Source organism: Bos grunniens, chromosome 5, assembly GCF_055505025.1.
Source record: "Bos grunniens cultivar Pamir isolate PY7600 chromosome 5, Bosgru_T2T1.0, whole genome shotgun sequence".
Classification (NCBI taxonomy): domain Eukaryota; kingdom Metazoa; phylum Chordata; class Mammalia; order Artiodactyla; family Bovidae; genus Bos; species Bos grunniens.
Genome location: NC_141169.1, coordinates 84394593 through 84409890, shown reverse-complemented (window position 1 = coordinate 84409890; position 15298 = coordinate 84394593). Strand labels below are relative to the sequence as shown.

Genomic DNA, 15298 nt, shown 5'->3' with positions numbered 1-15298 from the left:
TTCTCAGTTTCTAAAAAAGTAACTGAGATGCATGGTGAATATTATCAGAACTTGTTTTAATGTCAAATACTGTATGAGGAATTTATATATATATTGCCTCATTTAACAAATGCACTTAATTCCTTTTTTTACATATAATTCTTGGATAAGTCAAAATGTCCTTATCTGCTTAGTCAGCCTAAAATTTCCCTAAGCAAATGAGAATTTCTGGAATGTTCTGCTTCACTGAGTAATTTGCAAAGTTCTGCTTCCCAGGTGGTTCAGTGGTAAAGAACCCATCTGCCAATGCCAAGAGACTTGGGTTCAATCTCTGGATCAGGAAGATCCCCTGGAGAAGGAAAAGGCAACTCATGCCAGTATTCTTGCCTGACAACTCCCATGGACAGAGGAGACTGGCAGGGTACAGTCCACGGAGTTGCAGAAGAGTCTAACGAGACTTTGTGACTAAACAACAACAAGGTACTTACTACAGCAAATCAAAACATTTATAAGGAAAATGTGATACAAAGTTGTTGTGGGATTTTTTTCTTTTTGAGATAGTCATGAGAAACTTAAAGAAAAATCATTACTTTCCAAGACAAAGAAGTAAGAAATACAAAATACCAAATGTAACCAACGACAATGATTGTAAGCAGGTACCTGAGTTTGTGTGTTTCCTCCTTCCAGCGAGGCAATGCCAAGTAAGATGCCTTCTGAGAAAATTCTGTCATTTTTGGTATTCACTATAACATCGATGACAAGTTCAGATGCACCTTCTTTATCCAGGAGACACTGAATATCTGACATGGATATCCCCATCTTATCTGAATCTTGCCCAGAAAAGCTTCCTGTGATTAGGAAAAATAAATAAGTAAACCGTTGTCGAAAGGCTCAAATTTGTTTCATGAACCCAAAATCATACAAAGGGTTTTTAATGTGCTTTATACTTATTTTTCCAGTTTTATTGAGATATAATTGCTATATAACATTGTACAAGTTTAAGGTGTACAACATTAATAATTTGATAGATGTATATACTGCAAAATGATGACTACAATAAGATTAAATTATCATCTCATAAAGTTAATTTGTATTCCTTGTGATGCGAACTTTTAGCACCTATTTTCTTAGCAACTTTCAAATATGCAATACAGTACTGTTACCAACGGTCATCATGTTGTATATTACAGTCCCAAGATTGCTTTATTTAACTGAAACTTTGTTCCTTTTGACCACTTTCACTTAATTTCTCTACTCCCCACTCTCCGCATCCGGCAACCACAAATCTGATCTCTGTTTCGCTGAGTTTGGAGTTTTAGATCACGTATACAACTGATTCTTGCACTTAGCATCATGCCCTGAGGTCCATCCTAGATGACACAAGTGGCAGGGTTTTCTCTTTGCTATGGCTGATGGTGCTTTTTAAATGAACCTTTTCATATTTGTGCTATTTTTAAGAAAAACACTAGAACAACACTGGTACACAGAGATGTTATTAGAATTTGAAAATAAAGGGAAAAATGATATCTTGCCTCCTCCTTGTGCAGTTTTGCAGTAGGTTCCAGAGAGGTGTCCATTTATAGAGACTCCGTAATCACCTTTAAAGTATCGATTCAGGAGGATTTTTCTTAATGTATTACCCTAATAATAAAAAGGATAAGAAAAACTTTATTGTTCCTTTTTCTAGTAAAAGGGAAGGTTATCAATACATTAAAATGCCACTTATAATGCATTTTATTGATGATGTTGAATATGGAAAAACTAATATTGTATAATATTTTCTAAGGCAAAAATCTGCCAATATTTCCCATGAAAATAACAAAAATGTTGCCTCTCCCAGAAATAAAGAATAAATATACAGTATTTTCAATAGAACAATACAGTCACAAACTCTATAAATTTAAAATTGCTTCAAAAGCTGAGGGTTCCAGTGTCGGTAAGAATATTCATGGTGTCTAAAGAAAACACGGGTTAATAAATAACCTAAGAATTGGAAAGGAAAAGCCTTCACTTAAATAGGCTCAGTAAAAAGAGCTAGACAAGTCCTAGGTATACAGAAGGTGCTTAAAAAACTAAGCTTGAAAAAAAATTAAGCTTGATAAGACAGAGTGAATTATATTTAAATTCTAAGAGCTTTATTCAGAAGATAGCGGGCAAAAGATAGTCTATCAAACACACAATTCAAAAATTCCTGCTTTCTACTGTTGATTGCTAATGAGGTTGACAGATAGTCATAAAGTAGTTGGTTGTTTGGATTTCCTCTTTCAGAAAGACTTTGTTTACCTGATTTTTTTCAATTAGATTATTTCTTTCACTATCGACAAAAAGAAGTTCCTTATATATACTAATTTCTAGTCATTTGTCAGTTATATATGTTGTACAGTCTTCTTGTTTATTACTCCCCTTTCACCACTTTTCTTTAACGAAAAGAGCTGTTTAATTTTAATGTAGGCACATTTATCAGTGTTTTCCACTAGTCTTGCGTTTTTGCGTTTTTGTTAGAAATTCTTTCCAACTGTGGTTCAGAAAGACATTTTCAAATACACTCTTTCAAAAGTTGAAAATTTTGCCTTTCACATTTAGATCTATACTCCAATTTGAATTGAATTTTGTGCCAGGTGAAAGGTAAGATCTTAATTTAATTTTTTCCATATTGACATCAATTGTTCCCACATAATTTACTGCAAAAATCATTTTTACCATTTATCATCAATAAACTTCTATCATATACCAAATTTTTTCTGTCTTCAATTTTGTACAGATTACAAGAGATTTTTAAAATAGTATATTTTGCAATATAGTTGCTTGCATGAACAGAAGAAATATAGATAACTCCAAATCTTCCATTTTATTGGTTATGATTTGAATAGACAAGAGTACTTTTTAAAGTATCATGTAAGGTCTATAGATTTAAACTATTGACATTAACAGCACAACTGCAACGGTAAGGGCACTGTGGTCCAAAAGCTTATGCGTTGGCTGCAGATCATGCAGCTAACAGGTGATAGACTAAGACCTGAATTCAACTCCTGATGGCAAAATGTGGCCATCGCCCCAGGCCAAGCCGCATGTCTGCTTCGCATGCCTCCCTTTCCTGCTGTGACACGTGACTCCACTGCACCTTCTCTCTCCCACGCTTTGGTTGTCCCTGTTTCTCCAGCCCTTCAGGCTTTGTCCTCAGTTCTCTAACTCTTGGCTCCCCACTCCCCATCAGCAACTTCTTCCAGCCCTTGCTTGTACAATCCCTTGGGCAGGTCTCACTGTCAAATGTGTCTCCTCCATCCTTGACCTGGTTCTCCAGAGCCTCTCCTTCTCTTTCCATCCACATTTCCTTATCTACAGCTGCAGGTTCTACTGGCAACTAAACTCAGCTTTTCACAATGGATTAATTCTTCTCTCTTCAATGTGTTTCTCTCTTAAGTGGAAGAAATTCAACTGGTTTCAAGGCGATCACATCATTCTGGTCTTTTACGCTCCAATATCCCCCCAACTTGAAAATGACTTGTGAAAACCTATCCATTCTACTTTGTTCAACCGTTGGTTCCAAGAGTGTCTTCACACATTATACTGTAACCCAACTGAACTCTGTGATGATTCCTCAACCACAGTTTTCTAGTCTTTCTCTTTGTTCATATCGTATTCTCAGTTTGAAAGCTCTTCTTTCGTCTTACTTATGGACATATCCTTGGAGGAGGACAGGGCAACCCACTCTAGTATTCTTGCCTGGAGAGTCCTGTGGACAGAGGAGCCTGGCGGGCCACAGTCCATGGAATCACAGAGTCAGACACAACTGAAGTGACTTATCACACAGGCACGGACATATCCTATCTTCCCTCTTCACTCTACAAATATTCATTAAGAATCAACTGTATTTTAGGTACTATCTTAACTTAATAAGATATAACCCTCCTCTTAGACACAGGTGTAAAGAACAGACTTTTAGACTCAGTGGGAGAAGGAGAGTGTGGGATGATTTGAGAGAATAACATTGAAACATATGTATTACCATATGTAAAATAGATAACCAGTGACAGTTTGATGTATGATGCAGGGCACCCAAAGTCGGTGCTCTCTCTGTGACAACCCTGAGGGACAGAGTGGGGAGGGGGGTGGGAGGGGGATTCAGGATGGAGGGACACATGTATACCTATGGCTGATTCACACTGATGTATGGCAAAAACCATCAAAATACTGTAAAGTAATAATCCTCCAATTGAAATACATGAAAAAATACAAATAATTTTTTAAAAATATAACCCTCCTCTCAAAGAATTTACAATAAAATCAGTTCCATATGAGAGGTCCATACTAAGACCTATGGAAGTGCTTAAGGGGGAATGGCTGACTCAGAAGAGGTTTCACATGGCAAACCTCCCCTGCTAACCCAGATGATCATCCCAGCAAAGCTGTCTTGTGCACAGTGTGGAACAAATGTCCTAAAGGTCACAGTGCCAAGAATTCCAACAGACACTCAGAGCATTACAGTGACTTTTATTTACTGACACTTAAAATTTTAGAACACATCTAGTATTCCTCCCTATTTCATGCTTTCTTCATCTAAGATTTTTTCATACCGGGGTGCTATGAGTAAAGGTGGTGACTAGTCTTAGAAGAGAAAGTGAGGTGTTAAGAGCTTATGCCACCAGTGAAGAGACTCGACTCTCCCCTGTCAAACCAAAGTGGGGCACTTACAAAAGACACAAGAAACTAAAACTTCTCTTTTTATGTTGAAAAGAAAGCCTTTTGAGTTGAAATAACTTCATCTGGCCAAAGAATGATGCTTCCAAAAGGGTAGGAAAAACAAAATAAGACATTTCTTTGGAGTCAAATGGACTTTTTATCATGTATCTCATTACAGCAGAAGGAGATGCTACAAAAGACCTTTTTAGACCCATAAATTATACGGTTCAAGTTGTAACCTGGGGAGAAAGATGTGAGAACACATTAACTGAAGTAATTTCTTTAAAGGGCAGCTCAGTTTGTCGTACTAATCATGGTTCTCACCTCTACACATGAATGGATTGCTTCTCACTCAAACTCTGTAACATACAGTTGGCCTAGCTGTAATAAATAAAACTGACAAAAGTGAAAACACAGGACTGTTTTTCTTTTTTTATGGTATGGCTAATAATTATTTTTTTTGGCTGTGGCAGGCAGGATCTTAGTTCCCCAAACAGGGATCAAAGGTGCTCCCTGGCAGATGAAGTGCAGAGTTTTAACCACTGACTACTAGGGAAGCCCTAGGACTGTTATTCTTGATATGGCACAAGTCACAGTCACCTCCTAGAAGAGAAACTGTTGTGAATGAAGCCCCAGGTCTACATGAATGAGCTTCCATTTTATTCTCTGTAAGAGTCTTTTAACCCCATTACTCCAAGAACTCAACCAAGAGACAGAGAAACAATAGTTTTTTAAAGAAGAACTAGAGTGATCACGGTGGTGTGATCACTCACCTAGAGCCAGACATCCTGGAATGTGAAGTCAAGTGGGCCTTAGGAAGCATAACTACGAACAAAGCTAGTGGAGGTGATGGAATTCCAGTTGAGCTATTTCAAATCCTAAAAGATGATGCTGTGAAAGTGCTATACTCAAAATGCCAGCAAATTTGGAAAACTCAGCAGTGGCCACAGGACTGGAAAAGGTCAGTTTTCATTCCAATCCCAAAGAAAGGCTATGCCAAAGAATGCTCAGACTCCTGCACAGTTGCACTCATTTCACACGCTAGTAAAGTAATGCTCAAAATTCTCCAAGCCAGGCTTCAGCAATATGTGAACCGTGAACTTCCAGATGTTCAAGCTGGTTTTAGAAAAGGCAGAGGAACCAGACATCAAATTGCTAACATCCGCTGGATCATTGAAGAAGCAAGAGAGCTCCAGAAAAACATCTATTTCTGCTTTACTGACTATACCAAAACCTTTGACTATGTGGTTCACAGTAAACTGTGGAAAATTCTGAAAGAGATGGGAATACCAGACCACCTACCTGCCTCTTGAGAAACCTATATGCAGGTCAGGAAGCAACAGTTAGAAGTGGACATGGAACAACAGACTGGTTCCAAATAGGAAAAGGAGTTCATCAAGGCTGTATATTATCACCCTGCTTATTTAACTTACATGCAGAGTACATCATGAGAAATGCTGGGCTGGAGGAAGCACAAGCTGGAATCAAGATGGCCAGGAGAAATATCAATAACCTCAAACATGCAGATGATACCACCCTTATGGCAGAAAGTGAGGAAGAACTAAAGAGCCTCTTGACGAAAGTGAAAGAGGAGAGTGAAAAAGTTGGCTTAAAGCTCAACACTCAGAAAACGAAGATCATGGCATCCGGTCCCATCACTTCATGGCAAATAGATGGGGAAACAGTGAAAACAGTGGCTGACTATTTTGGGGGACTCCAAACTCACTGCAGATGGTGACTGCAGCCATGAAATTAAAAGACACTTACTCCTTGGAAGGAAAGTTATGACCAACCTAGACAACATATTTAAAAACAGAGATATTACTTTATTAACAAAGGTCCCTCTAGTCAAGGCTATGGTTTTTCCAGTGGTCACGTATGGATGTGAGAGTTGGACTGGGAAGAAGGCTGAGCACCAAAGAATTGATGCTTTTGAAGTGTGGTGTTGGAGAAGACTCTTGAGGGTCCCTTGGACTGCAAGGAGATCCAACCGGTCCATACTGAAGGAGATCAGCCCTGGGATTTCTTTGGAAGGAATGATGCTAAAGCTGAAGCTCCAGTACTTTGGCCACCTGATGCAAAGAGCTGATTCATTTGGAAAGACCCTGATGTTGGGAAAGACTGAAGGCAGGAGGAGAAGGGGATGACAGAGGATGAGATGGTTAGAGGGCATCACCGACTCAATGGATGTGAGTCTGAGTGAACTCTGGGAGTTGGTGATGGACAGGGAGGCCTGGCATGCTGCGATTCATGGGGTCGCAAGAGTCAGACATGACTGAGTGACTGAACTGAACTGAGAAAGCTACATTTTACCCTCTGTTTTAAAAAATGCCCTTTATGTTGCTAGAAGAAGGAAGCTATTCAAAACCAATCAGAGAGTGGAAGAGTTTCACGGCAGATTAAAATATGCACCCTACCTGTCATTATTTCTAAATTATTTTCAGGCAGATAAAATGAAATTGCAGGTACTTACCAGATTCATAAACATCAAAATCCAATGAGCCACACTTTTGTTATCTAATTCCAGCCAAGTTAGAAGCATATGTTTTCTAACTATGTGAATTCAAAATGCCACAGAAAGGGGACATGGCTCCCTGTATTTCTACTCTGGAGCTACACCATCCATGCTTCAGTCCCCTCTATGCCGCATGCTAATGGTATGTTTTAAGCAAGTTACTTCACTATACTATCCAGCACTCAGTCCTACAACTGTCAAATGAAATGATCATAACACCCTTCAGGGGGCTTCTGCGATGTGGAAAATATGTAAAGTACTTAGAACAGTTTCCAGCACATAGTAAGTGCTCTGTAAGTTGTTTATAATTGATGCTGTCGCTGGTATTAATACCAGATCACAGAACAGTTTACAAATGACAAGGTGATTTTGTACATAGTCTCTCACTGTATACCAAACCGTCCCATATACTAAGAAAATGGCAAAAATAATAAATGGTAAACTAAGTGAAAATCCTCATTCATCCACTATTAGTCAGTCCTTGAAATTACATACCTGTGAGCTAATCTGCACATTACTTTGCCATTTAAAATGGACCTCCCAACTTGAACTAAATGGAAAAAATTCTATACTGGTTCCAATTCCACAGTTTTCAAAAGAAGCAAACCTTGGAACTAAACAGGGCTTCCCAGGTGACGCTTGTGGTAAATAATCCACCTGCCAATGTAGGTAGACGTAACAGACATGGATTCGATCCCTGAGTGGGGATGATCCCCTGAAAGAGGGCACAGCCACCCACTCCGGTATTCTGCCTAGAGAATCACATGGACAGAGGAACCTCACAAGCTAAGGTCCATAAGGTCACAAAGAGTCAGACATGACTGAAGTGATTTAGCACGCACGCATGGGGCTAAACATGAATGAAGGATAGGCAGAGATGGAACAGGATTCTGTTTGTCTTAACTACCCTCATTTAAGACGGGAAAACTTCAGATATCGCTACATCACAAGTTTAGCAGACGACAGACATTTCTGTTGTCCAGTACTGAGTTCTGACTTGAAGGATGGGAGGCAAGTATTTCGCCTCAAACCTGTCTTGGGGCATTCTTGGTGGCCTTACAGTGTTGACAGCTTGGAGGCAAGTCATTTCCACATATTCCTTTAACTCAAAGTAACTGTAGAATCAAGGTCAGAAATTATGGTGCCAGGGTTATAAATAATAGTCTCAGAGCTATAATTGCCACAGCAGAAATTTGGGAAAGAACTAAAAGCATATTTTGAAAAGCATCCTAAAACTGAGAAGCTCAACTTCTGTACTTGCTCTTCAGCTTCCAAAATGAATTCCTGACTGAGCTCGCCATGGAAGGTGTCTTTATTGGGTTAGGCCAAGTAGCAAGGAATGTCCTTCCCTCTCTTTTCAATATCAGAGTCAATTCCAGGCCACAAGACACAGTTTTTAGCCAATGCCTTCATGTGAACACATCCCAGATGTGCTAAAGATAATGTAGCCAACATAACTAACAACCACCTTCTGAAATTGCAACAAAACATCTCCATAAAAAGAGAAGCCACAAGTTTGTGAAAATCTGAGAGGATGGGTTTTGCCCCGCCACTTCCTGTTGCATCAACTCTAATGGATCAAAAACTAAGAAGCTTAGAAATGACTGCCTTTCACAGATAGAAAGGATACCAAGTATGTATTAGTCTTAAAAAAGGACTAAAGATTTTCTTTGATTTTCAAGGAAGCCCAGCACTGTCTCATTAGGAGTTAGAAGCATTCGGAGTGAAGGGTTCAAGGATGTGATATCTGAGGGACCAAATCCACATTTGTTCCCATTTCCTTGGAAAAATCAGACACTGAAGTAACGTTTTTCTACTGTGTGTAGTATCCTTAACATACCATCAAAATATGCCCCACAACCAGAATCCTAGAAAACTAAGTCCTCAAGTAGAAATTTAAAAAGCAATGAAAATTGCAAACTAAAGATGCTTAATTTATGGTTTCTCCTCCAGGACTAACAATTAGCTTCTAATCAGCTTGGATAAGATCTACAAGAAAGTGATTGTATGTTTCTGTACCCTCCGCATAGTTTTATTTTAACATTACACTCGGTATCAGTCTAACTGGTGCTCTCCTAACCTTTCTGTTTAATGACAGTCTCTCTGATTAGATAGTTTTCCTCATTTGAATTCCAAGAGGTTAAAAGGCATATTTCTAATTTCAAATAAATTATTGCAACAGCTGTATCCTAATGGAATTACATTAAATGTGGCATTATAATCAACTACATCTTCAAGGAACTCCTTTGGGAAAATGTGGCCAAACTCCTATAATCTAGTTGTCTGATGGTTTAAATTTCTGGGTCACTGACTCCAAGGAATGTAAGCCAGTTCTTTCCGCTGATAATTTCCCCCCACTTTCTTAAGATAAGAAATACAAACTTCAACAGGAATAGTTATTATATACATTCACAGATACTCTTTATCAACACGATGACACAATCATGATAACCTTGAAAACATACTGATGTTTCAATAAATCTAGTAAAGGAGGTTATGAAAAATAAAAGAATGTAGAAAAATTTTTAAACCAATTATTCATACACCAGAATGACAGTTTATTTCCATCTCCTTTCTTCCCTTTTTTACTCCTTGTTAAGACATATTGTATTTCTACCATGTGTCAGGCACTAGGAAAGGGGCTGTGAAGAGCAATTCGGCAGCATATGCTAAAATAATTTTCAATATGTACAGCTGAAACATATGGCCCTGTTTTTCAAAATAAATGTCACTAGACCATTTGATTCCTTTGTGAAATTTGAACATTTAAACAGTAAAGGATGATATTTAAACATTTAATGATGATACTGGAGGTAAGAGTGGCAAGTCATCATTCTGGGTTTATCAACTATCAACCGGCTCTAGAAAAACAAGGTTGCTAAGAACACTGTTTTAGAGAATGAGTTTGTGCCCCATAACTAGTGAGAAGTAAAGGAAACTATTTATCTTCTCTGAGGTTTAATAAAAGCCTCTCAGTATTTGGTTTCCAGGAAGTACACAGACTGACATGAAACTCAACAGCATCGTACACCTCCTCACCCATTTTAATACAGGGTCTGTTTAAATTCTAAGGGTTGAGAACTTATTCAATCCTTCACTCACAGTACTGAAAATGGATCTTTCTGCTTATAATTGTTCACTTTTCTGGGAGAAGTCTTCTTCTCATCTCCAGAACATAAAGAGCTGAGAGAAGAATAAATAAGCAAGTGACAAGCAGAGGAGCCTTAGATACCATTTCCCTATTGAAGCAAAACTCCTAGATTCACACATCATAAATCACTACCTCATAAAATTACACTCAAATGGCAGTGCATACAACCACTGAAGTTAAGCCCACAATCCCCTGGTAAAGAGTGCAGAAACTACCTGTTACTGAGAAAATGGAATCAATACGCTGCCGATGCAAGCATGAGCACTCACAGTGAAGACCGGGAAAAATGGAATTTCTTATGGTTAATTTCAAAGCTCCTGTAAAAGCTTTGTATACCTGAAGGATGACATGGCCAAGTATAGATCAATAAAGATTCAGCCTATGGAGGTCTCAGAGAACACAAGAGAACAAAGCAAGATGGGAGAGGAGATGGAAATAATTGAGAGACTTGAACTTGATCTGAACATGAAGTACAAGTGAAGAGTTTCCCTCTTGGACAATGGGAAGAATCATATCTGTTTTAGATCCTCCAGTGCTGTGATTCCTCTCATATTCCCACAATCACTTGGTGAAGATTGTTACATAGGTACAACTTTGCAAGACGGAGTACCAAGTGGTAAGGAACAATATACAAGTTATTGAAAATCAACCTCTATCTCACACAATCCACAAAAAATCAATTTCAGGTGGATTCAAGATTTAAATGTGAATGAAAAAACTATAACACTTAACACTTTCAGAGGTCTATGTAGGAGAAAGTATATTTATGACAAAGGGGTAGGAGAGGACTTCTTAAACAAGAACCAAAATCTGCAAACTATAAAAGACTACAGTAAAATTAAGAGCTTCCAATTATTAAAAGACTTCATTAAAACCACTCAGAAAAGATAATATATATATATATATATAATATCTAAAGAATTCTTGCACACTAGGAAAAAAGCAAAAACCATCCAAAAGAAAATAAAAAACTCAAACAGGCACGTTATAGAAGACAGAAGCCAAATAGCCCCCCAAAAAGCATACACAAATAAACAACCAACCTCACAAGGAATTAGAGAAATGAAAAATTAAACTGCAATAAGAGACTTCTCATTCACAAGACTGGCAAAATTTTAAAATTCTTTCAACATCAACTGTCTACAAAGATGTGAGCAAAAAGAATACTGGGAATTGAGCAATTGGTGTAGCTACTTCGAAAAATAATTTGATATTTTCAGTGAAGCTAATGATGTACAGATGAAAAACAATAACAACAAAAAACAAAACAAAGCAAAACAAAAAGAGAAAAGAGAGAGAGGAAAGACCAGCATGTTCCAGCCCTATCCTCACCTTCCTGTTTCTATGGATATTATGTTGTCAATGAAGTTGGTGAGTTGCAAGCTGTGATCTACCTATCTACAACCAAGAGGGTTTGGCTCACTGGGCAGTGAGAGGGGCACAGAACTTGGCAGAGTTGTTGAGGGAACAAGATGGTAGAAGAACCAACCCCTTCAGAGAAAAAGAGAGAGAGAATCCTCACCCCTTTCCCCCAAAAATACTGGAATGGAATTAGCCTTAAAAGGGAAGGAGAAAACTACCACTTGCATTACTTACCAATCAGTGCAAATACTTTGACAAAAGAAGTATGAAGGCAACGTTTTATAAGTTCAGAATATATTTATAAGTTCCTTAGATTTATGGAGTCAGTGGAATGAAGAGGAGCTCTACAAAGCCACAATGTCAAGGTAAGCTCTTAAAAATTAAAAGAGATATCTATCAACACACAGTCTAACACATAATAATGAAATTTAGAAAGTGCTCAGCATTGGAAAGCTGGACACTTACTGAAAATGATAATGTTGTGGAAACCAACATAATTAGTTTGGATCTGGGTTCTGCCACTGGCTTTGTGATCTCAAGAATTTTATTTTCCTGGCCCTGGACTCAGTTTCCCCATCTTTGAATAATAATATCTATGCTGCAGGGCTATTTTAAGAATTAAAGATTGTATATGGAAAGCGTATGTTCTTAGCCCATGCTGCTGCAATTCTTAGCCCATGCTGCTGCTGCTGCTAAGTCACTTCAGTCGTGTCCGACTCTGTGCGACCCCATAGACGACAGCCCACCAGGCTCCCCCATCTCTGGGATTCTCCAGCCAAGTGCTAAATAGACAGTTATTATAATATTGTGTTTAACATTAAAAAATAAGCTTCAATTGAGAAAGATTTGCACAAATAGCATATAAGGCAATGGCACCCCACTCCAGTACTCTTGCCTGGAAAATCCCAGGGACGGAGGAGCCTGGTAGGCTGCAGTCCATGAGGTCGCGAAGAGTCAGACCCGACCGAGTGACTTCACTTTCACTTTTCACTTTCATGCATTGGAGAAGGAAATGGCAACCCACTCCAGTGTTCTTGCCTGGAGAATCCCAGGGACGGGGGAGCCTGGTGAGCTGCCGTCTATAGGGTCACACAGAGTCGGACACGACTGAAGTGACTTAGCAGCAGCAGCAGCAGCTCCACAAAGATACCCACAGTTTTAACTGCTGACCTAAGTATCCAGCTCCAACTTTCTATAAATGATTAAGAGAAGGCAAATGAAAAACAGCATTCATTTTGTAGAAGATCACTTTGAAGCCCACTTGATCAGTGTGTTACGGTTTCATGAAACAATACATTAACATGCATAAGTTTCAAGTGTCCCTAGTGCATGTACAAAGCAGAACTCTTCCAAAAGCCAGCGGTCTAATGTCCCATTAGGGGAAAAAAAAAAGAACAGTATTTCATCCTCGTATTTGTTTTTAACATAAGAAATGTAAGAAAAATATTTTAAACATAAAATTATCATTTTGATATATGGCAAAACCAATACAAGATGCTCAACATCACTCATTATCAGAGAAATGCAAATCAAAACCACTATGAGGTACCATTTCACACCAGTCAGAATGGCTGCGATCCAAAAGTCTACAAGCAATAAATGCTGGAGAGGGTGTGGAGAAAAGGGAACCCTCTTACACTGTTGGTGGGAATGCAAACTAGTACAGCCACTATGGAGAACAGTGTGGAGATTCCTTAAAAAACTGGAAATAGAACTGCCTTATGATCCAGCAATCCCACTGCTGGGCATACACACTGAGGAAACCAGAAGGGAAAGAGACACGTGTACCCCAATGTTCATCGCAGCACTGTTTATAATAGCCAGGACATGGAAGCAACCTAGATGCCCATCAGCAGATGAATGGATAAGAAAGCTGTGATACATATACACAATGGAGTATTACTCAGCCATTAAAAAGAAAACATTTGAATCAGTTCTAATGAGGTGGATGAAACTGGAGCCTATTATACAGAGTGAAGTAAGCCAGAAGGAAAAACACCAATACAGTATACTAACACATATATATGGAATTTAGAAAGATGGTAACAATAACCCTGTGTACGAGACAGCAAAAGAGACACTGATGTATAGAACAGTCTTATGGACTCTATGGGAGAGGGAGAGGGTGGGAAGATTTGGGAGAATGGCATTGAAACATGTAAAATATCATGTATGAAATGAGATGCCAGTCCAGGTTCTATGCACGATACTGGATGCTTGGGGCTAGTGCACTGGGACGACCCAGAGGGATGGTATAGGGAGGGAGGAGGGCTCAGGATGGGGAACACATGTATACCTGTGGCGGATTCATTTTGATATTTGGCAAAACTAATACAATTGTGTAAAGTTTAAAAATAAAATAAAATTAAAAAATTAAATTAAATTAAAAAAAAATTATCACACAATGTCCATTAGGAAAGACTGCTTGCTAACTAGTCTCCCCACACGCACTTGGTGCCCCTGTAATTCATTCTCTGATATTCAGAGGGCTGTGAAACAACAGAGGGCTATAGTGAATATACACGAACACATAAAAATGCCTACAAATTAATGAGAAAAGATCTCATAAAAAGTGACAAAGAATTGAACTGGCATTTCATGTCAGAAAATACATATGGCCAATAAGCATGAAAAAATGCTCACCTTTATTAGTAATTAGGGAATATAAACTAAGTCTGTGTTGAAAAAGAATACATATATACATATACATGTGTGTATATATATATATATGAATCACTGTTCTGCACACCTGGAACTAACACAGCATTTTAAATCATTTATACTTTATTTAAAAAGAGAAATACCAAAAAGACTATCATAAGCCCCCATTTTACAACCATTAGATTGGCAAAAATTAGCAAGTCTGAAAAAATGAGTGCTGAAGAGGATGTGAATCAGTTATGGAAATGAATATTGGTACAACCAGTTTAGAAAACGTATTCTCACCTGGTAGTTACATTCCCAAGGAAATGTGCTCCAAAAGATACACAGTACCACACCCTAGCCATTTATATTAGCACTGATAGCAAAACAAACAGGCAAAAATTAAACAAAAACACTGCAATCAATCCAAATATCCACTGACAAGAAAATGGATCAGTAAACTGTCGTACATTCCCAGAATGGAATAAAATAAATGGAATAAATATGAAAGAACTAGAGCCTCACAGCAATACCCAACAGCCTTGAGGAATTTCAGAAACATGATGTTGAGAGGGAAAAAAAATGTCCTAGAAGACATGAAATGCAGTATTAAAAATGAGAGGTACCAGTTTACCAGTGGCCTCTGGAAGATGAAGCCAAAACACATACGTAGATACATGCTCTTCTTCAGTTTGCTGGGGGATTCACACGTCTTCATTACATTATTGTGCTTTATAATTTAAAGTGATGGTGTATATATTATCTCATACAAAGTCAATACTATATTTAAAGAAAAAATTCAATACATGTTAAATATCATGATAGTTTGCATGTCATGTTCTGTCATGCATGTTTGTTATCACTTTCTACTAGATTATGAAAACCACAAGGACAAGGACTTGCCTTTTTTATTTTCTCCTTTTGGCTGATCATCAACTCCAACATCTAGTGCAAAAGCTGGCATACTA

The 15298-nt window shown here is 38.2% G+C and overlaps 1 protein-coding gene across 3 annotated transcripts in view; it reads right to left on the bottom strand.

Annotated features, from left to right (window-relative positions):
• The window catches only part of ITPR2 (inositol 1,4,5-trisphosphate receptor type 2), a 586442-nt gene that overhangs the window by 187528 nt on the left and 383616 nt on the right, over positions 1-15298 (bottom strand). For all 3 annotated transcript variants that reach the window (XM_086401652.1, XM_086401653.1, XM_086401654.1), the window contains 2 exons: positions 1512-1620; positions 640-827 (listed from right to left, as the gene is read on the bottom strand). In XM_086401652.1, the coding sequence (XP_086257778.1) occupies positions 640-827; positions 1512-1620 (297 nt within the window). The remainder of the gene's footprint in view (positions 1-639; positions 828-1511; positions 1621-15298) is intronic.